The 27,369-nt window shown below is 44.7% G+C and overlaps 1 protein-coding gene across 3 annotated transcripts; it reads left to right on the top strand.

The window, feature by feature from the left end:
* The first annotated feature begins 523 nt into the window (after positions 1–523).
* Positions 524–26,260, top strand: LOC121535650 (GTP-binding protein REM 2). 3 transcript variants are annotated; one of them, XM_041842896.2, is made up of 6 exons: positions 526–914; positions 3,248–3,563; positions 4,276–4,349; positions 17,393–17,419; positions 20,006–20,183; positions 24,402–26,260. In XM_041842896.2, exons 1-6 carry the CDS (start codon positions 903–905, stop codon positions 24,725–24,727), a joined length of 933 nt encoding a protein of 310 aa, XP_041698830.1. In that variant the 5' UTR covers positions 526–902; the 3' UTR covers positions 24,728–26,260. The 3 variants fall into 3 exon arrangements, with proteins under 3 accessions (XP_041698832.1, XP_041698830.1, XP_041698831.1); XM_041842898.2 differs by lacking the exon at positions 17,393–17,419 and having other exon boundaries at positions 524–914; positions 3,248–3,580; positions 20,062–20,183; XM_041842897.2 differs by lacking the exon at positions 17,393–17,419 and having other exon boundaries at positions 527–914.
* Positions 26,261–27,369: the final 1,109 nt, after the last annotated feature.

Raw genomic sequence — 27,369 nt, forward strand, 5'->3', positions numbered from 1 at the left:
ATGTTAGCTCCCAGAGGAAATGCCTCAGGCTTTAGCTCAGTGGGCTAACATGGTATTTATGGTGCGTAGGAGACTGTGGTCCAATAACCAGCCGGTAACAGGTAAACTCCACAGATACAGGGTGAGACATGGGAGTACAAACCACTATAAGGTTATAAGTCATGGACAAACAATTAGTTAAGCCCCCAAATGAAACAGTCATAAATAACATTATCATAAATTGATGGAGCTTCTAACATCCAATGGATGAGGACCAATAGGTTCATATTAGTTCACAGAGTCCCCCTCATACCAGAGATATTCACTTTAAATTCAGATGTTGAGGCCAGGTTTTGCCTGCTTTGTTCTGCATGTGTCAATTATGCAGCCAGTGACAGCAAAGGCAATGTATCTCAGTCAAGAATGCAGCCCGATGCTTACTTATTATAGTAGAGGGGAGTGAGGGAGAGAAAGAGAGCGGGAGAGAGCGAGAGCGGGAGAGAGAGAGAGAGAGAGAGAGAGAGAGAGAGAGAGAGAGAGAGAGAGATGAGCTTTGTAGCTCAGGTATACACTAAGGGCATTCTTGGGCGTTGGGACAAGAGGAGGGGTTGAGAAGGGGGCGTGCTAACGTTTTTTTCTTTGCAAGAGAAGGGCAGCTTATTCATAACACTCCAAGACGCAGGTGTGGAGCAGGCCACCTCTTCACATGCTCTGCACTCTTCTTCGATCAATACCTACACATCGAGACCAAGGGGCTTCGGGAGGAATTACCAGCCGGAGAATGGTTTTGCAATGTTAATTGCTATTTGGTGCGGTTCTTTTGTTCTCGCTCATCCATACTTCCTGAGCGCAAATGACTTGACATAGATTGTGGTCGCAGTTAAGGACTTTATTTGTGAAAAATAGAGGAAGAATTTAACACGATGACTGACCAGGTAAGGTGACAAAAAAATGTCAGCACTCACCTTGCTGTTTTTATGTGTGCCAAACGTTTTATTTGAGTTCAGTAGACTATAACCTATTGCATATTTAGGCTACACACCGGTGCGCTGTAGGCAACACACCGTCTTTAGCGGAAAGACTATGGAGCTGGCTGGGGGGCTTCACGATAACTAGCATTCCAGTAGCACGAGCACGCTGACAAAGCTGTCACTATGTTTACGCGCACAACTCACACTTGTCTGTCATCTTCAAAAGGTGCGGACACTCAGTTGAGAAATGTAGCCTACATCAATTAGTATTTTTTTCATAAGCATGCCCATCTCGCTTTTATAATAAATTAGCCTAATTAGTGTTATCATTATTATGATGTTATTACAGTACAATTACTCGACAGTTTGAATCCTGAAACTAAAATGTGAACATCAGTTGGCGACATAATAGCGGGCCTAATAATTGCACTATAGTGGCAACACCACCAACGGTAGCCAAGCAGCCAGAGCAATTTATGTTCTATAGTGGTAATAACATGAGCAAACAGAAGTATAGCAACAAAGCATTGCCTGTAGGCCTACAGTATTGTACTGTAGTATTTGTTATTGCCTCATGTTGTCTGTGTGTTACCGTTTGCCCTAGTTTCTCACAGGTCAGTCGATGACCCTTCTCTGTGTCTTTCTTTATTGCTCTCCTGCATCTCCTTGACAACAAAGACCGTGATTAATTAATTACACCCTTTCAATTACTCTTATTGGTCCAGCCATACACTATCCCTGTGTGTCACTGAGTGGAGTGGAGCTCAGCCACAGGCACACCTGCTCCTAGCTGTGTGCTGGCTCTGTTCTGTCTGTGTGCTGGCTCTGTTCTGGCTGTTTGCTGGCTCTGTTCTGGCTGTGTGCTGGCTCTGTTCTGACTGTTTGCTGGCTCTGTTCTGGCTGTGTGCTGGCTCTGTTCTGGCTGTTTGCTGGCTCTGTTCTGGCTGTGTGCTGGCTGTGTGCTGGCTCTGTTCTGGCTCTGTTCTGGCTGTGTGCTGGCTCTGTTCTGGCTGTGTGCTGGCTCTGTTCTGGCTCTGTTCTGGCTGTGTGCTGGCTCTGTTCTGGCTGTGTGCTGGCTCTGTTCTGGCTGTGTGCTGGCTCTGTTCTGGCTGTTTGCTGGCTTTGTTCTGGCTATGTGCTGGCTCTGTTCTGGCTGTGTGCTGGCTCTGTTCTGGCTGTTTGCTGGCTCTGTTCTGGCTGTTTGCTGGCTCTGTTCTGGCTGTTTGCTGGCTATGTTCTGGCTGTGTGCTGGCTCTGTTCTGGCTGTTTGCTGGCTCTGTTCTGGCTGTTTGCTGGCTCTGTTCTGGCTGTGTGCTGGCTCTGTTCTGGCTGTTTGCTGGCTCTGTTCTGGCTGTGTGCTGGCTCTGTTCTGGCTGTTTGCTGGCTCTGTTCTGGCTGTGTGCTGGCTCTGTTCTGGCTGTGTGCTGGCTCTGTTCTGGCTGTTTGCTGGCTCTGTTCTGGCTGTGTGCTGGCTCTGTTCTGGCTGTGTGCTGGCTCTGTTCTGGCTGTGTGCTGGCTCTGTGCTGGCTCTGTTCTGGCTGTTTGCTGGCTCTGTTCTGGCTGTGTGCTGGCTCTGTTCTGGCTGTGTGCTGGCTCTGTTCTGGCTGTGTGCTGGCTTGGGGCTGGCTGTTTGCTGGCTCCCAGGGTGAGTGCTCCAGCTAGATGAATTGCTGTATTAATATTGATGGAGGTCATCTGACTGACCTGCTGCAGTACACATGCTGAACGCTCCCAACAACGCAAACTGATGGCTCTGGTTGTTGTTGAAACCAGAGAACACTGAAGTCTCTATACTGTGTGTGTGTTGTGCGTGTTTGCATATACACACACAAAGGTTTACGTAGGCCTATACGTAGGTGTATGTGTTTACTGTCCGCGTGCATAGAGCCCATAGCTTACTGTAGACACGTGTATCTGCTTTTGTGTTTGAAATGCAGGGATGGGAGGGAGGAGGGCTCATGGACATTTATGTTTTGGACCTATTTTCTGCTAATGCATCCCAGAGTCCCATTGTAACAGTCTTGCTTCCGTCCCTCTCCTCGCCCCAACCTGAGCTTGAACCAGGAACCTCCTGAACACATCAACAACAGCCTCCCACGATGCATCGTTACATATCGCTCCACGAAAGCCGTGGAGCTGATCTGATTGGTCAAAAGACCAATTAGTGTCTAAACGCAGCCTTTGCCTCCATAGTAGTAGGCCTACTGCATCAACTATTTCTGTCAAACGTAACACTTCCTCTCCTGCATTAACATGCTCTCAGCTCCATGCTCATACCTATTTCTTGTCTCTCTCAGTACAGTATGTTTCTCACCACCGCTCCCCCTCTGAGAAGAGGAAGCACACCTCTACCAATCAAGCACCAGCTGAGGCGTGAGGAGGCCGTATCAGAGAACCATGATTGGATACCAGGGATTGACGAACCGTCCACACTGCCAATCAGTGACACTCTTTGCCGGGATGAATCATTTAGTCAGGCGGCAGAAGGGTATCATGGGAGTGCTATAAGGATCGTACTACTTGGGCAGAATGGGGTTGGGAAATCATCACTGGCTCTGTCCCTGGCTGGACTGTCAGACAGATCTCTGTCTGTGGACTCTGAAACAGCCTGTGGTAAAGTTCTTCAGTGTGTATGTATATTTGTGTGTGTGGGTGCGTGCGTGTGTGCATTGTAGTGTGTGTGCAGTGTGCACGTGGTATCTACTTTATGTCAATCATTTTATGCCAGCCACCACAAAAGAGCAACATCATTCTGATTCGTGAGGTTGAGTGTCACTTTTCCCTTTCTCTGAGTGCACTCTCAAGGCTGAGAAATGACAAGATAAACCAAAAAAGCACTCTGTGTCACTAGGCTGTCTGAAAGGTCAGGGTGATGATAACAGCAGTCTTGGGCCAATCACTCAACCAATAAATGCTTCAGCAGAGTGATGGGCACACTGCTCTGTAAGAGGTGCTGCCAGAGACGTCATGAAGAGTCACACCACACAGTATTCATTATGGATCCTAGATCGCCTGGAGAGTCAAGGTGTTCTATAGTATTTACAACATAGCTATTTCTGGAACCTTAATGTTCTATGTGGGGCACCCTACCGTAGGCTACGATAACCTTGTCCCAGATCTGTGTGTGCTTCCAACTCCTCAGCCTATCATTGTGTAATACCAGGCATGGGCCCAGGTTAACGGTACTCAATGGGCTGAATGTTTTCCTGCATATCAACCTCAAACCATTTGTGAGGGTATGTTATCATGTGTTTGTGTGTCACTTTGTGTGGAAGCATTGCTGTGTATGTTCATGTGTGTTTGTGACAAGCATGTTTGTTTACAGGAGAAGGCTACAAGCGCACAGTGTCAGTTGACGATGAGGAGAGTTCAGTCATCATTTATGACAACTGGAAACAGGTATTTAAGGCATTCTCTACACCACAGGTGTCAAACTCGTTCCACGGAGGGCCGAGTGTCTGCGGGTTTTCGCTCCTCCCTTGTACTTGATTGATCAACTAAGGTCACTGATTAGTTACAAACTCCACTCACCTTGTTGTCTAGGTCTTAATTGGACACAAATGGAATGGAAATAACAAAGACCAGCAGACATTCGGCCCTCCATGGAATGAGTTTGACACCACTGCTCTACACTGTCATTCTACTACTGTCAATGTGTTCTACTACGTCACACTGTACTGTCCTGGTCTCTCTCTCTCTTTCACTTTGCCTTTATGACACTGATTGCATTTCTGTTCATGCTGCTGCATTTTGAATAGAAAGTAGTTTTTTGAGTTCTTTCAAATTTCAGGAAGAGATGTTTTTTTTTTTTTTTTTTTTCCACCTTTATTTAACCAGGTAAACCAGTTGAGAACAAGTTCTCATTTACAACTGCGTCCTGGCCAAGATAAAGCAAAGCAGTGCGATAAAAACAACAACACAGAGTTACATATGGGGTAAAACAAAACAAAGTCAAAAATACAACAGAAATACATATAATATACAGTGTGCAAATTTAGCAAGTTATGGAGGTAAGGCAATAAAATAGGCTATAGTGCAAAATAATTACAATTAGTATTAACACTGGAATGATAGATGTGCAAGAGATGATGTGCAAATAGAGATACTGGGGTACAAATGAGCAAAATAAATAACAATATAGGGATGAGGTAGTTGGGCGGGCTAATTTCAGATGGGCTGTGTACAGGTGCAGTGATCGGTAAGGTGCTCTGACAACTGATGCTTAAAGTTAGTGAGGGAGATAAGTGTCTCCAGCTTCAGAGATTTTTGCAATTTGTTCCAGTCATTGGGCAGAGAACTGGAAGGAATTGCGGCCAAAGGAGGTGTTGGCTTTGGGGATGACCAGTGAGATATACCCGCTGGAGCGCAGACTACGGGTGGGTGTTGCTATGGTGACCAATGAGCTAAGATAAGGCGGGATTTGCCTAGCAGTGATTTATAGATGGCCTGGAGCCAGTGGGTTTGGCGACGAATATGTAGTGAGGACCAGCCAACAAGAGCGTACAGGTCACAGTGGTGGGTATTATATGGGGCTTTGGAGACAAAACAGATGGCACTGTGATAGACAACATCCAATTTGCTGAGTAGAGTGTTGGAGGCTATTTTGTAAATGACATCGCCGAAGTCAAGGATCGGTAGGATAGTCCGTTTTACGAGGGCATGTTTGGCAGCATGAGTGAAGGAGGCTTTGTTGCGAAATAGGAAACCGATTCTAGATTTAACTTTGGATTGGAGATTCTTAATGTGAGTCTGGAAGGAGAGTTTACAGTCTAACCAGACACCTAGATATTTGTAGTTGTCCACATACTCTAGGTCAGACCACGTCGAGAGTAGTGATTCTAGTCGGGTGGGCGGGTGCAAGCAGCGTTCGGTTGAAGAGCATGCATTTAGTTTTACTAGTGTTTAAGAGCAGTTGGAGGCTACTGAAGGAGTGTTGTATGGAATTGAAGCTCGTTTGGAGGTTTGTTAACACAGTGTCCAATGAAGGGCCAGATGTATACAAAATGGTGTCGTCTGCGTAGAGGTGGATCTGAGAGTCACCAGCAGCAAGAGCGACGTCATTGATATACACAGAGAAAAGAGTCGGCCCAAGAATTGAACCCTGTGGCACCCCCATAGAGACTGCCATAGGTCCAGACAACAGGCCCTCCGATTTGACACATTGAACTCTATCTGAGAAGTAGTTGGTGAACCAGGCGAGGCAGTCATTTGAGAAACCAAGGCTATTTAGTCTGCCAATAAGAATGCGGTGGTTGACAGAGTCGAAAGCCTTGGCCAGGTCAATGAAAACGGCTGCACAGTACTGTCTATTATCGATCACGGTTATAATATCGTTTAGGACCTTGAGCGTGGCTGAAGTGCACCCATGACCAGCTCGGAAACCGGATTGCATAGCGGAGAAGGTACGGTGGGATTCGAAATGGTCGGTGATCTGTTTGTTGACTTGGCTTTCAAAAACTTTTGAAAGGCAGGGCAGGATGGATATGGGTCTGTAACAGTTTGGATCTAGAGTGTCACCCCCTTTGAAGAGGGGGATGACCGTGGCAGCTTTCCAATCTCTGGGGATCTCAGACGTTACGAAAGAGAGGTTGAACAGGCTAGTAATAGGGGTTGCGACAATTTCGGTGGCTAGTTTTAGAAAGAAAGGGTCCAGATTGTCTAGCCCAGATGATTTGTAGGGGTCCAGATTTTGCAGCTCTTTTAGAACATCAGCTGTCTGGATTTGTGTGAAGGAGAAGCGGGGGGCATGGGCAAGTTGCAGCGGAGGGTGCAGAGCTGGTGGCCGGGGTAGTGGTAGCCAGGTGGAAAGCATGGCCAGCCGTAGCAAAATGCTTGTTGAAATTCTCGATTATTGTAGATTTATCGGTGGTGATAGTGTTTCCTAGCCTCAGTGCAGTGGGCAGCTGGGAGGAAGTGCTCTTATTTTCCATGGACTTTACAGTGTCCCAAAACTTTTTGGAGTTAGTGCTACAGGATGCAAATTTCTGTTTGAAAAAGTTAGCCTTTGCTTTCCTAACTGCTTGTGTATATTGGTTCCTAACTTCCCTGAAAAGTTGCATATCGCGGGGGCTATTTGATGCTAATGCAGTACGCCACAGGATGTTTTTGTGCTGGTCAAGGGCAGTCAAGTCTGAGGAGAACCAGGGGCTATATCTGTTCTTAGTTCTGTATTTTTTGAATGGGGCATGTCTATTTAAGATTGAGAGGAAATTACTTTTAAAGAACAACCAGGCATCCTCTACTGACGGAATGAGATCTATATCCATCCAGGATACCTGGGCCAGGTCAATTAGGAAGGCCTGCTCGCTGAAGTGTTTTTGGGAGCGTTTGACAGTGATGAGGGGTGGTCGTTTGACCGCGGACCCGTTACGGATGCAGGCAATAAGGCAGTGATCGCTGAGATCCTGGTTGAAGACAGCGGAGGTGTATTTAGAGGGTAAGTTAGTCAGGATGATATCTATGAGGGTACCCATGTTTTACGGATTTAGGGTTGTACCTGGTAGGTTCGTTGATAATTTGTGTGAGATTGAGGGCATCTAGTTTAGATTGTAGGATGGCCGGGTGTTAAGCATATCCCAATTTAGGTCACCAAGCAGTACGAACTCTGAGGATAGATGGGGGCAATCAATTCACATATGGTGTCCAGGGCACAGCTGGGGGCTGAGGGGGTCTGTAGCAAGCGGCAACAGTGAGAGATTTATTTCTGGAAAGGTGGATTTTTGGAAGTAGAAGCTCAAACTGTTTGGGCACAGACCTGGATAGTATGATGGAGCTCTGCAGGCTATCTCTACAGTAGATTGCAACTCCACCCCCTTTGGCAGTTCTATCTAGACGGAAAATGTTATAGTTGGGGATGGAAATTTCAGAATTTTTGGTGGCCTTCCTACACTGCTTTCAGACACTGCTAGAACATCAGGGTTGGCGGAGTGTGCTAACGCAGTGAATAACCCAAACTTAGGAAGGAGGCTTCTGATATTTATGTGCAGAAAACCAAGACTTTTACAGTTACAGAAGTCAACAAATGATAGCTCCTGGGGAGTAGGAGTGATACTGGGGGCTGCAGGGCCTGGGTTAGCCTCTACATCACCAGAGGAACAGAGGAGGACTAGAATAAGGATACGACTAAAGGCTTTAAGAACTGGTCTTCTAGTGCGTTGGGTACATAGAATAAAGGGGGCAGTTCTCCGGGCGTTGTAGAAAAGATTCAGGGCATTATGTACAGAAAAGGATATGGAAGGATATGAGTACAGTTCAGGTAACCCTAAGCGTTGGGTAACAATGAAAGAGATAGCGTCATTGGAGGCATCGATTGAGCCGGTCTCGGCGTGTATGGGGGGAGGAACAAAGGAACTATATGTGTCACGAGTTACAAAGCCAGAACCCAGAAGCAGACCAGGACAAGGTAAGTTGAAACGAAGGTGAGTGTTTATTTACAAAGTCAAGAGTGATGCTGGATAATCCAGGGAATAGAGCGGGCGGCGTTGATTAGTTGTTGGGGGTGCAGTGGTTGATCCAATCATGGCTCGGCAGCCGCCGACCACCAGGCAGAGGTTGGATGAAGGTTCCGGACGAGTGACTGCAGATGGAACAAAACGGAGGTAAGTAAACAACAAACCAACAAGGTGCAAAACAACAAAACTAACGCTAGAAGCTCTAAGACTGATACTCTGGTAAACCTACTGTTCATGGCTAACGATCCGGCAGGGAATGGATGTTAGGCCAGAGCCTAAGAAGGGTGATGATCAGGACCAGGTGTGCAGATGCTGATGGGATGCAGGTGCGGAAATCAAGAGAACTCCCCGGAGCGTTCCAGAACCCTCGGGAAACTGGAGATCACGAGCCGAAAAACTAGTCCACAGACAGGACCCGACTCAGACTGCCGGGATCGTTACAATATGAGGCAGTTTGAGAGGGACTAGGGGTTCTACAGTGAAATTGTATAATAAGAACTAACCCAAACAGCAATAGGCAAGGCATAATTTACATGGGAGAGAGGCATAAAGCAGTCACAGGTGTTATTAGAGAGAGCTAAGACACAACTGGAAATAGCGATAACGTTTGGGCTAAGACTAAACAGAATAAACAGGACAGGGTACCGTGTAAAGGAACAGTCCAGCAGGCATCAGCTGTGCAGCTGAGTGATCATAAGGTCCAGTGAACAGCAATATGTGAGTCCGAGAGCAGTTCAAATTGGTGCTTCAGCACAGCTAGCAGGGAGCACAGTTGTAGTTTGCGTGTGCTAGTGGGCCGGGGCTGGCAGATGGATCTTCGTGGTCGTCGCAACGGGAAGCCTGTTGAAACCACATCAGACTATTTCGTCGGCAAACCAGTCGTGTTGGATCGACGGGGCTCAGTGTCAACACTAGGAGGTCCCGTCCGGTTGACAGAGAGGTAGATAGCCGGGAGATGGGCCTGAGGCTAGCTCAAGGCTAACTGGTGCTTGCTATAGGGCAATGGTAATGGTAATCAGCCAACAACAGGTTGCAGCTAGCTAGCTGGTTGTGATGATCCGGCGCTAGGGTCCAGTGATTCCGGCAGAAAGTCCAATAAGCTCTGGGTCGATAGCACGCTGGGTCGATAGCACGCTGTGCAGACTGGCCGACCAATTGTCCAGGCTAGAGCTAGAGCTGGCTGGTGGATAGTGTAGGCCACGGACAGTGGTGAAGACGCTAACGTTGACTAATAGTAGGTAGCCATTCAGATTGCGGCTACACTCGTTTCAGCTTACGGTTCTTGATGAAAGTTATAAAGAAATAATAGAATCCTTTCCACGTTGGGTGAGGCGGGTTGCAGGAAAGTATATTTAGTTAAAGAATGAAAGTAAAAAAATTGAGAAATATATACAAAATAGACAAAAAAAATCAAGAAACGGGATATTTACACAGGACGAAGAAATAAAAGCGACCGCACTGCTACGCCATCTTGGAAACAATGTATCCGGGCTGTATCCGGGCTGTGTGTGTGTGTGTGTAGTGTGTGTGTGTGTGTAGTGTGTGTGTGTGTGTGTGTGTGTGTGTGTGTGTGTGTGTGTAGTGTGTGTGTGTGTGTGTGTGTGTGTGAAGTGTGTGTGTGTGTGTGTGTAGCCACCCTAAGGCAGTGGCAGCCAATGACTTATTAGCCTTTTTCTACTCTTACTTAGAAAACTTGAAATCTCTGATATTTGGAGGGTGGTAATACCGATTATTTTATTCATTACATATTTAGATAAATAGCCTGAATGCGTACAGTCTTCTCTCTTCTGGCAGAATTTGGAAGAGATTTTGAATGGGCTTTGAATGAGATTGTTTTGTCTTATTCAAATATTTGAGTTACAAAGAGGCTAGAGGAGCACAGCTGTTCTAAGGCTCATCTGTGTTAATATGTGTGTGTGTGTGTGTGTGTGTGTGTGTGTGTGTGTGTGTGTGTGTGTGTGTGTGTGTGTGTGTGTGTGTGTGTAGGTGTGTGTGTGTGTGTGTGTAGGTGTGTGCGTGCGTGTGTGTAGGTGTGTGCGTGCGTGTGTGTGTGTGTGTGGACGTGTTTAACTGGTCCCCACAAGAGTAGTAAACCAAGAAACCTTTGACCAACTGGGGACATTTTGTTGGTGTCCACGAGGTCAAATGCTATTTCTAGGGGGTTTAGGGTTAAGGTTAGAATTAGTGTTAGAGTTAGAATTAGGTTTAGGGTTTGGGTTAAGGTTAAGGTTAGGTTTTTGGGTTAAGGTTAGGGTTAAGGTTAGGGTATGGGTTAGTGTTAGTTTTGGGGTTAGGGAAAATAGGATTTTGAATGGGACTGAATTGTATGTCCCCACAAGGTTAGTTGCACAAGACTGTGTGTGTGTGTGTGTGTGTGTGTGTGTGTGATCAGCCTTAGAACAGCTGTGCTCCTCTAGCCTCTTTGTAACTCAAATATTTGAATAGGACAAAACAATCTCATTCAAAGCTCATTCAAAATCTCTTCCAAATTCTGCCAGAAGAGAGAAGACTGTACGCATCGGTATTACCACCCTTCAAATATCCGACAGAAATTGGAACATGAATGTGAAAGAGATTGTTTTGTCCTATTCAAATATTTGAGTTACAAAGAGGCTAGAGGAGCACAGCTGTTCTAAGGCTGATCTGTGTTAATATGTGTGTGTGTGTGTGTGTGTGGGTGTGTGTGTGTGTGTGTGTGTGTGTGTGTGTGTGTGTGTGTGTGTGTGTGTGCCACTGAGGATTACATTATGATAAAGTACACTCGGTAATAGTCGAATATTAACCAGGTAATAGCCTTCTGTGACGATGGTACACTCAGTGCTGTAGTGTGGACAAATGGACTTTATACCAGGTGTCCAGGAGTACTCCCTAAGTCTGAATGATTTAAACCTACAGATGTAGGATCTTAATTTTATCACCCTGTTGCAGGATAACTTTCCTGCAATGCAGGACATTTAAAACTTGTAGTGTATTTGAGGTTTAAAAAGGCTAGTAAAGTTTGTAATTTCCACTTTGAAATGTCAGACTTGATTTTCCCTTACAAAAAATATATAAACCCATACAAAAATGTCCTTGAATTATAATCCACATAATAATTCACATTTCCTGGTAGTGCAGAATGATTTTCCTGCTGTAACAAACTGGTTAAAATTAAGATCCTGCATCAAATAACATAAAATAGTGTTTGTGACATGCTTCATAAACAACAGGTGTAGACTAACAGTGAAATGCTTACTTACGGGCCCTTAACAACAACGCAGAGAGAAAAACAGATAAATAATAGAAAAATAATAACGTGAGTAATAAATACACAATGAATAACGATAACTTGGCTATACACAGGGTTCCAGTAACGAGTCGATGGGGTACCAGTGACGAGTCGATGTGCAGGGGTATGAGGTAATTGAGGTAGATACAGTACAGTGCATTCGGAAAGTATTCAGACCCCTTGACTTTTTCCACATTTTGTTACGTTACAGCCTTATTCTAAAATTGATTAAATTAATGTTTTTCCTCATCGATCTACACACAATACCCCATAATGACAAAGCGAAAACAGATTTTTAGAAATTTTAGCTCAGGTGCATTCTGTTTCCATTGATCATATTTGAGATCTTTCTACAACTTGATTGGAGTCCACCTGTGGTAAATTCAATTGATTGGACATGATTTAGAAAGGCACACACCTGTCTATATAAGGTCCCACAGTTGACACTGGCCACTTTAAGAAATGGAACACTAGTCACTTTAATAATGTTTACATATCTTGCATTACTCATCTCATATGTATATACTGTGTTCTATAATATTCTACTGTATCTTAGTCCATGCCGCTCTGTCATTGCTCGTCCATATATGTATATATTCTTAATTCCATTCCTTACTTAGATTTGTGTGTATTTGGTATATATTGTGAAATTGTTAGATATTACTTGTTAGATATTACTGCACTGTCGGAGCTAGAAGCACAAGCATTTCGCTACACCCGCAATAATATCTGCTAAACACGTGTATGTGACAAATACAATTTGATTTGATTTGAATAAGGCGGTAACGTAACAAAATGAGGAAAAAGTATAGGGGTCTGAATACTTTCCAAATGCACTGTATGTATATGTAGGTAGGGATAGTGACTAGGCAACAGGATAGATAATAAACAGTAGCAGCAGTATATGTGATTAATCAAAAAGGGTCAATGCAGATAGTAAAATAGTTAACCAATAGCTACCCGGACTAACTATTTAGCAGTCTTATGGCTTGGGGGTAGAAGCTGTTCAGGGGCCTGTTGGTCCCAGACTTGGTGCTCTGGTACCGCTTGCCGTGCGGTAGCAGAAAGAACAGTCTATGACTTGGGTGGCTGGAGTCTTTGAGTATACATACATTATTTTAATGTTTCATTTTCGTTAGTAATTTTGTATACTTTTTTTTTTTTTCATCTGTAGTGTCGTCTCGCTCAGGGGAACTCAATTTTAAGGCATTTCTCTAAAAGGGAATCAACTTTCAAGCTTTCTTTCACCTCTTTTTATCTGTCTGGTCTTGCTTTCTTCAGTAACTCTGTCTCTGCCTCCTCCCTGCATCTTTTCCCGGGTTGGTCTCTTTTCTACAGCTGTGTCGTCATCTCAAAATCCATCTCCTCTCTCTCGCCCATCTCGTTCGTGTGCTCCCTTTCATACTCAGAACTGACCCTTTTTTGTAGAAGTTACATCTCTCTGAATGTCAATTACATGTGTTATTCTCTGCATGTTAATACAAGCACTGGTATTAAGCCATGGCAACATAAGCAGGTCAGTTGGGTTTGGAGCGGCTCCAGCCCAGCAGCAGCAAGGAGAGAGATAAGACTGGTCCAGCTCCCGCTCTCCCCAACACACACACACACACACCCTTCTTTAACTGCTGATGCCACTTTTAACCTGGCAGCACAGCAACGCATTGTGGGTGTGTGTGCGTACTTGCATGCGTAGCATGCGTGCAGTGTGCACTGGCCCCAGAGGATTTTGCCTAACTCTAGCTAGTCCCCTATTCCATGGGTGCTCCACCCTCCCCAGGTTACCATGGTGACCAGGATTACATCATGTAGTTTTAGAAGCAGTGGGCTACAAAGCTTCTGGCTCCCTGGGTCGGGGGGAACCACTGGTTTTACTGGAGCTGCATGTGCCTCATCATAACCCACCTAATTATCTGGAGTATTTTATAGGACAATAAAACATTTATAAAAACTAGATGGTGATTTTAGAGTGGTTCCTTGGTTCCCAGCTGATTCAGACCTGCTGCTAGTTGTACCTTCTTCTTCCATGTCAAAGCAACCGACTCCTACACTGTCAGCAGCCCCCACAGCCATCCAGCAACATCATCACAGAACATTTCACAGAGTACACACACACACACAGCGCTCATAGCATCTACACACACACAGCAGCGCTCAAAGGCGTCTCTTCAGCTAGCCCTGGGACTGGGAGTGTTCTTGACGTCAGGCTTAAATAAGTCATCCAGCTTCCTAAAATAGCCGGCACATGCTTGGATGTCCTCTACTGTACTATTGGCCGTCTTCCATGTAAAGCACTCATGCAGCCAATCAGCCACCATCTTTCAGGGTCAGTGGGAGGGGCCAAGGTGTTTTGATGGCTGTGGGTTGGTTCTCTAGCACTTCCTCTCTCTAATAACAGGCTGGCCACACCTGTCTGCACCCCCAGGCTTTTTCGATGCTGGAGGTCTGAGCCAGCTGTGAGTGAATGGATCTCATTGTAGAGCCATTTAGTACTGCACCGGCAAGCCTATCGAAATACACTGTCTGTCTGCTGCAAGTGTCCATAATTATTTGACAACTGTAAAGTGCAATATTTATGGTAGAGAACCTTGGATGCACTCCAAGGCCAGTTGAAGTAGGCCAGTACATGGTAGCCATTTTGTAAGGAGATGGATGTGTGTGATTTGGTGGTGTGTGGTGTGTGGTGCTTGACTTGGGCAGGAGCTCACCGGAGCTGAGGACCGGCACCTCACATTTTATACTGCTTGAGCTCGTTTAGTTTAATTTTAGTTTAATTTATTTTCACCAAAGAAAACAAGTGATAGACAACAATACAGATGAAATAAAAAATTTAAAAACAGTGCGCAGGTGTGGTTGGATCCCAAGGGCTTATATGAAAACCACCTCTTATAGAATATTGTGGAGTTCCTGCACCTAAATATAAACACCTAAATTGAGTACCGGCACCTATTTCAGTCCAAGTCATGCACTGGTGGTGTGTGGTTTTAGAGAGGATGATGGTGTTTGTATATGTGGAGATCCAGGTCTAGTGGTGCGTAAAGTCATGTTTTCGGGTAGGGATGTTGGGTTGACTTTGTCCCTGGTCAGTGTGCAATAGTGTGTACAGGTATTTGTGTAGAGAGGTTTGTCTACAGTGATGTTTATTTGTTAAGCTGCACTGTTGTGTATGTGTGTAGACTGGTCATAATGTTGTTGTGTATGTGTGTAGACTGGTCATAATGTTGTTGTGTATGTGTGTAGACTGGTCATAATGTTGTTGTGTATGTGTGTAGACAGGTCATAATGTTGTTGTGTACTGTATGTGTGTAGACTGGTAATAATGTTGTTGTGTATGTGTGTAGACTGGTCATAATGTTGTTGTGTATGTGTGTAGACTGGTCATAATGTTGTTGTGTATGTGTGTAGACTGGTCATTATGTTGTTGTGTATGTGTGTAGACTGGTCATAATGTTGTTGTGTACTGTATGTGTGTAGACAGGTCATAATGTTGTTGTGTACTGTATGTGTGTAGACTGGTCATTATGTTGTTGTGTACTGTATGTGTGTAGACAGGTCATTATGTTGTGTACTGTATGTGTGTAGACAGGTCATTATGTTGTTGTGTACTGTATGTGTGTAGACTGGTCATTATGTTGTTGTGTACTGTATGTGTGTAGACAGGTCATTATGTTGTTGTGTATGTGTGTAGACAGGTCATTCTGCATTGTTTTTGTTTGTGTAGAGAAGTCAGTCTGCATCCTTGTGTAGGACTACATTCATCAGTCTGCATTGTTGTGTGTATTTGTGTAGTGAAAGATCGGTCTACATTGTTGTGTATGTGTGAAGACAGGAAGCAGTTCTGCTCTATGTATGTAGAGCAGTGTTGTGTGTGTCTGTATAGAGGGGTCAGTATCTATTGTTGTGTGTCTGTGTAGAGGAGTCAGTATCTATTGTTGTGTGTGTCTGTATAGAGGGGTCAGTATCTATTGTTGTGTGTCTGTATAGAGGGGTCAGTATCTATTGTTGTGTGTCTGTGTAGAGGAGTCAGTATCTATTGTTGTGCGTGCCTGTATAGAGGGGTCAGTATCTATTGTTGTGCGTGTTTGTATAGAGGAGTCAGTATCTATTGTTGTGCGTGTTTGTATAGAGGAGTCAGTATCTATTGTTGTGCGTGTCTGTATAGAGGAGTCAGTATCTATTGTTGTGTGTCTGTATAGAGGAGTCAGTATCTATTGGTGTGTGTCTGTATAGAGGAGTCAGTATCTATTGTTGTGTGTGTCTGTATAGAGGAGTCAGTATCTATTGTTGTGTGTGTCTGTATAGAGGGGTCAGTATCTACTGTTGTGTGTGTCTGTATAGAGGGGTCAGTATCTATTGTTGTGTGTCTGTGTAGAGGGGTCAGTATCTATTGTTGTGTGTCTGTGTTGAGGGGTCAGTATCTATTGTGTGTCTGTGTAGAGGAGTCAGTATCTACTGTTGTGTGTGTCTGTATAGAGGGGTCAGTATCTATTGTTGTGTGTCTGTATAGAGGGGTCAGTATCTATTGTTGTGTGTCTGTGTAGAGGAGTCAGTATCTACTGTTGTGTGTGTCTGTATAGAGGGGTCAGTATCTATTGTTGTGTGTGTCTGTGTTGAGGCCTCAGTATCTACTGTTGTGTGTCTGTATAGAGGGGTCAGTATCTATTGGTGTGTGTCTGTGTAGAGGGGTCAGTATCTACTGTTGTGTGTGTCTGTATAGAGGGGTCAGTATCTATTGTTGTGTGTGTCTGTATAGAGGGGTCAGTATCTATTGTTGTGTGTGTCTGTGTAGAGGTTCAGTATCTATTGTTGTGTATATCTGTGCTGTGTGTGTGTGTACGACCGGAGCCAGAGCTGACCAGATGGCCTCTATAATGTCTGTCCGGAGGGGTGTGGCGCCTCGATGCCCCAAGAAACCAACTCAGCACTCAACACCACTGAAGCTCTACATCCAATTATCAGATTTTGACTCCTCACCCAGAGGAAGGTCTCTGGGCCTATCTATCTCTATTCATCATACTCTTGACCTATTTTATTCTGCCACTTCATTCTCTTGTGGTGCTGGACGGTTGTCTGTCTGTTTGTGTGCGTGTGCATGCAAGTGTGTGTTATTCGGTGTAATGAGGGGTGATTTCTGAACTGTTTTCCATGTAAGCTGCTTTATTTTGAACTCTCATAACTCATCTTGTTTTTGTTAAGAAGTGGCTTTAGAACAAATAGATTTGAGGGTTTTTTACTGAGTTCAGAGTTTAACATGGGACACAGTATTTGGTAGTTCATTAGGATCCCCATTAGCTGTTGCTGAAGAAGCAGCTACTCTTCCTGGGATCCACATAAAACATGACATAATACAGAACACTAATAGAAAAGAACAGCTCAAGGACAGAACTACACACATTTAAAATAAGAACAATGGACTACAGGAGGAGAATGCAGACTGTCTTGGAGACACTAACATACAGTAAGAGAATGACAGTGTATTTTCTGTAGGAATCGTTCATCAGAGAGGCTAAGCATACAAGTCAACTGTATGTCTAGAAATGCATTGGAAATCATTCAGCTTTCTTTGTAAAAAAACAAATACTTTTAACTTCAAAACATTTGACAAAATGATGTCTAATGTCATGTATATTCACAGTTTTCCTGCATTGGTTTTACACATGATCCTGAATGAGATTCATGGTGAAATCATTAGGTTTCAGTTGTTTCTGTTTACGGCTTTTACTCAGGAGGCCCTGGTACATCAATCATCTCTGGTGAGTATATGGTGACATACGCTAAGTAATAAGTTACCGGACTCTCACAAGCACACTTTGAGGGTATATATGTTCCTTAGTGTGGCCATGTGAGAGGGTAGTACACATATGCGAGCTGTAAATTATTTTGTTTGCTTGTGTGGTGTGTACTCACGTGTGTGTGTGTGTGTGTGTGTGGAGGGCTGTATACCATGACAGATGGTCTGAGCGGCAGCAGTGGAACAGAACAGAGAGGAGCTGACTGACTAGAAGACAAACACAGTGTTGAGTTATCAAGCATCCCTCTGATGGAAAACCCTTTTATTTTATCACAGTTACCCTGGAGAGCTATCTGTCATGACGCCACCCATCGATCTCTGACGTTGCTGTGTTTCTCTTGACTGCTTACAAAGATTAGTGGCTGTCTCTCCCTGCTCCACAAAGCCTGCTAGTCCCACTCTCACTACCCATCTCCTCCCTCCACTCATCCCCTCCCCTCTTTCCTCCCCCCGCACCCAGCCCAGACTGTGACAGGTGGCCAGGCTCACTTCCGCGACGCTAGCTCCCCTCCCTCCTCCAGAGAAAGATGAAGTGGGTTCCGGAGACCATGGATTCCCTGCTGCGGGGTACAATCCTCTTTGGCTTGTAGAAGCTGGGAATTTTTCATTTGGAGGCTCTCCATAGGGCTGAAATGTACCTTCAGGGCCATTTGAATGTAGGGCACACAGACAGAAACAGACACAGGCAGACATGGCTGGCTATGGTGGGTTAAGAGAGGAGGATGGCAGCTCTTCTCCTCCTGTGTGCCTAAATCAGGGAGTGAATCAGTGAGGCCTGTCCTCTAGAACCACAGCTTACTATACAGGCCAGGACTAGAGGGAGAGAGACATTAATTGAAGCCCAGTGAAACAGTGCTTCAGTGGGGAGTGGCCACCACTAAAAGGGTGAGAAGCCTCAAACTGAAGCAGGAAGTTCACAATGTGTTGTGTTGGATTCAGGACAAAGCCCCTGTGAGTCCACTCATCAGAGAACATAAAGTAGGATTAAAATAAGCTTTATGCCAGGTGGTGAGGGATAAGAACTGGCCCAAAAGTACTGATTTAGAATGATTTAAATTGAGAATTTCTGAGCTGGGTAATCATCTTAAATCATCCCTCTGATATAAGCTTTCATTATGTTACCTGCATTTAAACCCGGTAAGTTGTGGCCTGGTGGTCAGTTTACATGTTTGCCGGTGTGGGTTTGAATCCAGCCCACTCTTTACCTTTCTTTCTCTCGGTCTCTACGCTATCCAACAAAACATACAAAAATGCTAAATATATTTATATTAACAAAAATTAGGTTATTGAGAACAAGTGTGTATCAGTGTCATTAATGTGTGTGTGTATATATACAGTGGGGAGAACAAGTATTTAATACACTGCCGATTTTGCAGGTTTTCCTACTTACAAAGCATGTAGAGGTCTGTAATTTTTATCATAGGTACACTTCAACTGTGAGAGACAGAATCTAAAACAAAAATCCAGAAAATCACATTGTATGATTTTTAAGTAATTAATTTGCATTGTATTGCATGACATAAGTATTTGATCACTACCAACCAGTAAGAATTCCGGCTCTCACAGACCTGACCACAGTCTCAAAGAAAACCATTAGTAACACACTACGCCGTCATGGATTAAAATCCTGCAGCACACGCAAGGTCCCCCTGCTCAAGCCAGCGCATGTCCAGGCCCGTCTGAAGTTTGCCAATGACCATCTGGATGATCCAGAGGAGGAATGGGAGAAGGTCATGTGGTCTGATGAGACAAAAATAGAGCTTTTTGGTCTAAACTCCACTCGCCGTGTTTGGAGGAAGTAGAAGGATGAGTACAACCCCAAGAACACCATCCCAACCGTGAAGAATGGAGGTGGAAACATCATTCTTTGGGGATGCTTTTCTGCAAAGGGGACAGGACGACGGCACCGTACTGAGGGGAGGATGGATGGGGCCATGTATCGCGAGATCTTGGCCAACAACCTCCTTCCCTCAGTAAGAGCATTGAAGATGGGTCGTGGCTGGGTCTTCCAGCATGACAACGACCCGAAACACACAGCCAGGGCAACTAAGGAGTGGCTCCGTAAGAAGCATCTCAAGGTCCTGGAGTGGCCTAGCCGTCTCCAGACCTGAACCCAATAGAAAATCTTTGGAGGGAGCTGAAAGTCCGTATTGTCCAGCGACAGCCCCGAAACCTGAAGGATCTGGAGAAGGTCTGTATGGAGGAGTGGGCCAAAATCCCTGCTGCAGTGTGTGCAAACCTGGTCAAGACCTACAGGAAACGTATGATCTCTGTAATTGCAAACAAAGGTTTCTGTACCAAATATTAAGTTCTGCTTTTCTGATGTATCAAATACTTATGTCATGCAATAAAATGCAAATTCATTACTTAAAAATCATACAATGTGATTTTCTGGATTTTTGTTTTAGACTCCGTCTCTCACAGTTGAAGTGTACCTATGATAAAAATTATAGACCTCTACATGCTTTGTAAGTAGGAAAACCTGCAAAATCGGCAGTGTATCAAATACTTGTTCTCGCCACTGTATATGTGTGTGCGCGTGATGCAGGACCTGTCCACGCTGCAGTGTGAGGTGGTTGTCCTGGTGTTCTCGTTGACTGACAGGAGGAGTTTCCAGCGCACTGCACAGCTCCGCCTCATCCTCAGGGAGTCACTGCCCCAAACTCCCATCATCCTCGTGGGCAACAAGAGTGACCTTGTCCGCTCTCGAGAGATCAGCACAGAAGGTAGGGAGGACGGCCTCGCTATACTGTAACACACACACCGTTATCACATGAGTGCCCACAGCATTTTAATATGTACCTCCTGTCAATCTAATGGTCTTGCCTTTCCACCTTGTGCCACCATTCTCATGTGTTCACCTACAGTACAGAGATACAGTATTGCATGAAAATGTATAAAATACATACTTACAGTCGATACAATATAACCCCCACCCTTTCCCAACCATTATCATCATAACACCTGCAGTGCCTCAGTACAGCATGGTAGAGGTTGGCACCGGAGTGAAAATCCATTCTTGTCCTGTCCATTTTTTCCCCATACTGTCTTGATCCTGTAACAGTTCTGTATACTGGAAACTTTCCTGTCCCGCCCGATAAAAATCACTCCTATCCCGTCCCGTGCTAATTTTAACACGCAGAAATCAGAAGTCAGCTCTGAATGTGAGTAGCCATAGCAACTGTTCTGTTTTGGCTGCTGCTCAGCGCTCACGAGACAGTTGCCTGCCCTGCACACACAGCCGATAACAACCACATTATGAGATTTTGGCAATGAAGGCAGCCATACTACTTACCCAGAGATTTGGATGAACTCAATTCCTCTCCTGAAGGCTTCATCATTGACTGATGTACATTGGCATCTAAGGTAAAGTAGTGAGTGCGCAGTTGTAACGTAGACGCAGGGAGTCAGGAAGCAGATGGTGAGTTTAATCATAAAGACCATGAAGAGTACAAAACAAGAGAACCGTCTGGACATGAAAACTAAACCAATGCTGCCTGCAGAGTGATGCGAGGGAGTGCTAGATAAAGGGGGAGTAATCAGAGTAGTGATGGAGTCCAGGTGTGCCTCATGATTGGGTGCAGGTGTGCGTAATGAGGGTTGCCAGGTGTGCGTAATGATGGGATGCTAGGACCGGTGGTTATTAGACCGGTGACGTCGAGCGCCGGAGAGGGGGGACAACTGGAGCGAAATGACAATTTATTTGTATAGATTTTTATTAAGTAAACTATATTAGGCCTACACACACTTTTTAAAATTAAATGCTCCACACATTACATATTTATAACCCCGCCCCAAAACTCAGTTTACAACTATTCCTGTACTGCCCGCTACTGTGGACTGTCGAACCTGTCCCATCCTGTCCTGAACTTGACTCTAGATCTTCTCTCCCATTCCTGCTGGAATCCCGCGGGACCTGCAACACTCCTGTCCCCATGTCAACCTCTCAGCAGGGTTTCCCAAACCTCTCCTTGGGCCCCACCAGACATTAAACCCTAAACTGGCACACCTGATTCAATTAGTCAACTAATCATCAAGCCTTTGACTAATTGAATTAGGTGTGCCAGTGTAGGGTTAAAGGCAATGTTCATGCGTTAGCGGAGACTACATTTACGGTAAATGCTGCATACAGTGGGCTTGCGAAAGTATTCATCCCCCTTGGCATTTTTCCTATTTTGTTGCCTTACAACCTGGAATTAAAATTGATTTTTGGGGAGTTTGTATAATTTGATTTATACAACATGCCCACCACTTTGAAGATGCAAAATGTTTTGTATTGTGAAATAAGACAAAAAAACAGAAAACTTGAGCGTGCATAACTATTCACCCCCCCAAAGTCAATACTTTGTAGAGCCACCTATTGCAGCAATTACAGCTGCAAGTACCTTGGGGTATGTCTCTATAAGCTTGGCACATCTAGCCACTGGGATGTTTGCCCATTCTTCAAGGCAAAACTGCTCCAGCTCCTTCAAGTTGGATGGGTTCCGCTGGTGTACAGCAAGTCATACCACAGATTCTCAATTGGATTGAGGTCTGGGCTTTGACTAGGCCATTCCAAGACATTTAAATGTTTCCCCTTAAACCACTCAAGTGTTGCTTTAGCAGTATGCTTAGGGTCATTGTCCTGCTGGAAGGTGAATCTCCGTCCCAGTCTCAAATCTCTGGAAGACTGAATCAGGTTTCCCTCAAGAATTTCCCTGTTTTTAGCGCCATCCATCATTCCTTCAATTCTGACCAGTTTCCCAGTCCCTGCCGATGAAAAACATCCCCACAGCATGATGCTGCCATCACCATGCTTCACTGTGGGGATGGTGTTTTCGGGGTGATGAGAAGTGTTGGGTTTGCGCCAAATAGCGTTTTCCTTGATGGCCAAAAAGCTCAATTTTAGTCTCATCTGACCAGAGTACCTTCTTCCATATGTTTGGGGAGTCTCCCACATGCCTTTTGGCGAACACCAAACGTGTTTGCTTATGTTTTTCTTTAAGCAATGGCTTTTTTTTGCAAGGCACTATATGTTGGCTCAATCTGAAATGACCTTTAAATGTCTATTGCACAATCTGTAACAGAGATACAAATTGAATAGAGCCCTTACTGCGAAATGGCTTCCAGTGGGTTTAAGAGCACACATTCTCTAGGCCCGGGAAATTATGTTGGCTACCTTTAGTTTCTGTGGGCCTTTGTCCCATTTGGACATGATGCACAGAATTGACTCTGTGAAACCACAGAGCTTTCTAGTGGAATGGCCTATGTCTCTGTATCCATTTCCGTGATTACAATGCAAAACTCATAGTTACATAGCCTACAGTAAGTAACAGAAAACCACAGTTTTTGTTTCCCTTTTATTATTATTCTTTCATGCCTGTTCAGAATTAAAGCAGTGACCTCTACCTACTTGTAGAGGTGTTTATGAACACGTAGCTCTCCCTGCTATCTCATGCCATGCTGGGGGAATTCAGCTGTATGCCTCCTGTCTTCTGTTGTTATTTGGATTATCTCTCTAGCACAGAGGGCTGGTGTCACTATCTTTACACACATGCATACACGGACACACGCACCCACACACTCTCACACCTCTCCCTCCCCTCTCAGTGTGTGTGTGTGTGGGAGGAGGGGTGGTGTGTGACACTGCTTGTGCCATGTGTGGAAAGCTGTGATAAGGAGCCTCAGAGAGAAATGACTGGGATGTCCATGCTACAAGGGGCTGCTGCAGGGGTGTGTGAATAAAAGTGATTAAATGGGGCCAGTTGTGAGAGTCTGTATTTGTGTAGAGTGTGGGTGTGAGACCTTTTGTTTTGGGTGAATTTTTGTTTGTTTAGTATAGGTTGTCCAGAAGAGAGTCAAAGTGTGTGTGTGTGCGTGTGCGCATGTGTGTGTGTGTGAGAGAGAGAGACAGAGAACCACAGTAATGATGTGATCATCGATGTGGAAAAGCTACATCTCTCTTTTGTATTAATCGATCTAGGGTATTCTGAGCCTTGACTCCCTGTCCGATATTTCAGCCTGAATAAGGAAGAAAACTTGCCTGGCTGGTGGACTACTTATCATTGACAATATTGCTTGGTGCCTGTGTTTGAGATATGGGTTTGGTCATAAAATGTATTTATGGTATTACTGTGGCACATTTATTTCTCTCTCCCCTCTCTTTCTCTCACTATATATATACACATATATGTTATTCATTCATTAGCTAAGTGAGGGCGAAGCCAACCACCTTAATTGGGGAGGACGGGCTTGTGGTAATGGCTGGAGCAGAATGGGTGGAATGGTATCAAATACATCAAACACATAGTTTGATGCCATTCCATTTGCTCTGTTCCAGCCGTTATTATGAGCCGTCCTCCCCTCAGCAGCTTTCACTGAGCCCTAACCATCGTTAATAACACAATGCTGTTGTTTAATATATGCTGCTCTTTCTAATGCTTAGTCTGCCTTCTCTCTACCCCTCCTCCCTCTCTCCTCTCCTTCTCCCTCTCTCCTCCCCTCCTTCCTCCTCCCTCTCTCCTCTCCTCCCCTCCTCCCTCTCTCCTCCCCTCCTCCCTCTCACCCCCTCCTCCCTCTCCTTCTTTGTCCCTGCTCTCTCTCTCTCTCTCTCTCTCTCTCACTCGCTCTCCCCTCTACTCCCCTCTCCCCTCCCCCCTCCCCTCCCCCATCCCCTCTCCTCTCCCACCTCAGCCACTGCCACCACAACACTATGATCTCATGTTGGTCTCATCTTATTGTGGCTCATCCCTGCCTCGGCTCAGCTCAGAGCGGCTCAGCTACGTTCAGTAAAATTTCATTTTCATTCCGCTCTTAACAAGTTAAGACTCAATCAGCTGTTATATGTAGTAGATATTAGGATAAGCCCAGCTGATCTGATTGGGAATTTTTTTCCTTTCCACTAAACATGACTGTCATGGTATCTCTCTATCGCTATGTACCTAACCACTCTCTCTGTGTTCCAGAGGCCCACTCCAGTGCCATGATGTATGACTGCCAGTATCTGGAGCTGTCTGCTTCCCTGGACCACGGCACCACCGAGCTGCTGGAGGGGGCAGTGAAGGCTGCCAGGGGCGACTGCGTGGGGCCAGGCTGGACGGAGGGGGACCCTGGGGCAGGGCGCAGGGAGAGCCTGACCAGCAAGGCCAAGCGCTTCCTGACTGGCCTGGTGCCACGTTCCTACGGCCGAGGAGACAGGGACCGAGGCCAATACAGGGAAATGAGCAGGCACCGGGGCAGCAAGATCCTCCGACAGAAATCACGCTCCTGCCATGACCTCAGTGCGATGTGACACCAGACAGACTGAGAGAGAGAGGGGGATGGGAGGTGTGTGAAAAGGGGAAAGAATGAAGGAGGACAACAGGAGATGGGAGATGCGTTATGGAGGGGGAAACAGAAGAGGAGGATGGTGAGAAGTGTAGAGGAAGAAAGACTAGTGAAGGACAAAGGAGAGAGAGAGAGAGAGCAGAAGAAGACCTGGTTAGAAATGAGGCAGTACCTGAGGGAGAGCGAGGGAAAGAGGTGAAGTCATTAGAATAGCAGGATGAGATGAATACGAGATGACTCATTGTACAATGAGAGAGAGAGAAAAAAAACACAGTGAAAAGTGAAATTGGGGAAAGATGAATGAATCAAGTAGGAAAAAGGTGATTGGAAAATGATTGTGCAAGATGGAAAAGAATTGGTCACAAATGAACACACCCAAGAGGCATGTAGTGTCTGATTATGTAGAGACTGATAGAGATCTAATATAGTCCCTGTTTAAAAGCATGATGTTACACAGTGAATAGAGTTGCAGAGATAAGACTTGCTCAGTAGGCTCATGTAATTATAATAACAGCGTCCTGGATTTACTTCTTACTGGCCGGAAGCTACGGTATACTGTCCCTCCGTCCTCTGTGATGTTCAATGCAAGGCCCTTTACAAATGCCTCATCCATGCACTTTTTATACCAATCAGATTTAATGTCGCTGCTGCATAATCCCTTTATATCAGGTACTGATTTTGGAGATCATTTTTTCAGTAGAGCACACAGTGCTCAATAATCCCACAGATTAAAGAACTTGGTTGGAGCAGGTCATATATTACAGTAGCTATTTTGAAAGTGAATGTAGACTCAAGTCTTGCAGTTACATGAAATCTGGCCACTTATCCCACTACACTCACCTTTACACTGACTCCATGCTAAACATACCTGCACTCAATAATTTTCCTTACCAGGCCCTACCTATATATGCAGCTACTGCAGTGCCTAGCGATAAGTAAAAAGCTCTAAATCAATAGAAGTAAACAATACTTGTAACTAAGGCCCAGAGTTGTCCCCGTCCACAGGACTTGAAGACCTGACAGGGAAAACTCTGGTCCCTATGTGTACCCACAGACTGGTAGAACCCACAGACTGGCAGAACCCACTCCACTAACTCCTGACTGAGGCAGATTGAGAGCACGTTGGCTTGCTAGAAGAACACAGGACGATAGATATATAAGAGCAGATGAGGAGAAAGACTCAACTAGCCTACCTGTGGCTGTTTCATGTTAGATTGTTAGATAGTTTTTTTACCTGCTGAAATTGTGTACATACAGTACATACATAGAGAACATGTACATAAACATTCCCAACCATAGAACAGAGCATTACTGTGGGGGCTGGCCACACAGGCAAACACAACAATACGCGTTCTGGAAACGTTGCTTGGATGTGTTGACAGCGTGTGGCAACGTCATTGATATACATTAGCTACACATGCTCAATTATTTGTCACTGTCTATTATTTCACACTCTTGTCTTTCGAAAGAGAATAAATTAATTTTGTTTGACATCTTTGATGAGTGTTATGCTCTTGTCTCATTTGTTTGAACTTGACAGCATGACAATAGTGTCTCACTGAAGTACTGGCGTTGTAAGGTAGCCTAGCAGTTAGAGAGGCGAGCCAGTAGCCGGAGCGTCGACAGTTCGAATCCCAGGACCGAACGGGAAGAATCTGGCAGGAAGTGAGCTGGCAACCTGAGGGTTGCTGGTATCAAATCCTAGATGCCATTGCCTGCAGTTTTAAAAGTGGAAGTCAAATTTCAGTCAGACCTGGTGTACAATTGACAAAAAAAGTGATCTTGATCTTAAAATAAAAGGCTCTATAAAATATGTATTGCTAAAGAGTTACAGATTGTGTGATAGAAATGTAAAGGTCATTTCCGATTGAGCTTAGCCAGAGGCGTCACGTTCATAGATGTGTTTAGTTTTTTGGTGGTTGTTTCTCTGTAATACTATTAGCCACATAGCAATTTTATGAAGTTAGCTTTAGCTAGCCCAGATAGGTTCCCAATCTCATAACTAGCTACCAAGAATCCATTTCAGGCTATCAATCAAGTTAGAGTAGCTAGCTTGTCTAACTATCTTAGCTGGCATGCCTGCTGGCAAGGTTCATAGACTTTAGAAATCCAAGCAATACCTAAATGTACGGAATAAGATTCATTTCAATCTTTTACCCAGATTTTAGCAGAGATGCAGAGAAGCATATTTAGTTTATTTTAAAAAAGAACCACCAGTCACCACAGACAGCTCAAGAGGTATGCAGAAAAATATACATATTTTTTACATATAATTAAGCATAATGATTATGGCTCTAAATTGCAGGAAAAAGTTGTTTCAGGTGTTTGAAAATGCTAAATTCTCCAACTTCCGGACCACCCCACAGCCATCTTCACATATTTTGTGCCCCCTCAGATCTTTGGGGTGCATGATGCCCCTGGAGCCAACATATGCAGCTTTTACCATGAATGCAGTCTTTTCTAACTCGAGAACATTGCCTTTACATTTCAATCACACTGTAACGCTGAACTTCCGCGATATGGATTGAATAGAGCACAAAGTCTACAAAGAAAAAAAGGCTATTGAGGGCAGGTATATGTGCTCCAGTTTAAATTTCTGGTGTCAGT

This window comes from Coregonus clupeaformis, chromosome 21 (genome assembly GCF_020615455.1).
Source record: "Coregonus clupeaformis isolate EN_2021a chromosome 21, ASM2061545v1, whole genome shotgun sequence".
NCBI lineage: Eukaryota > Metazoa > Chordata > Actinopteri > Salmoniformes > Salmonidae > Coregonus > Coregonus clupeaformis.

Excerpts from the sequence above, each read along its gene's own strand:
- LOC121535650 (XM_041842896.2), top strand. Across the intron at positions 4,350-17,392 it reads TTTATGACAACTGGAAACAG|GAGGCCCTGGTACATCAATC; the intron begins GTATTTAAGGCA and ends GCTTTTACTCAG. Across the intron at positions 20,184-24,401 it reads TCGAGAGATCAGCACAGAAG|AGGCCCACTCCAGTGCCATG; the intron begins GTAGGGAGGACG and ends TCTGTGTTCCAG.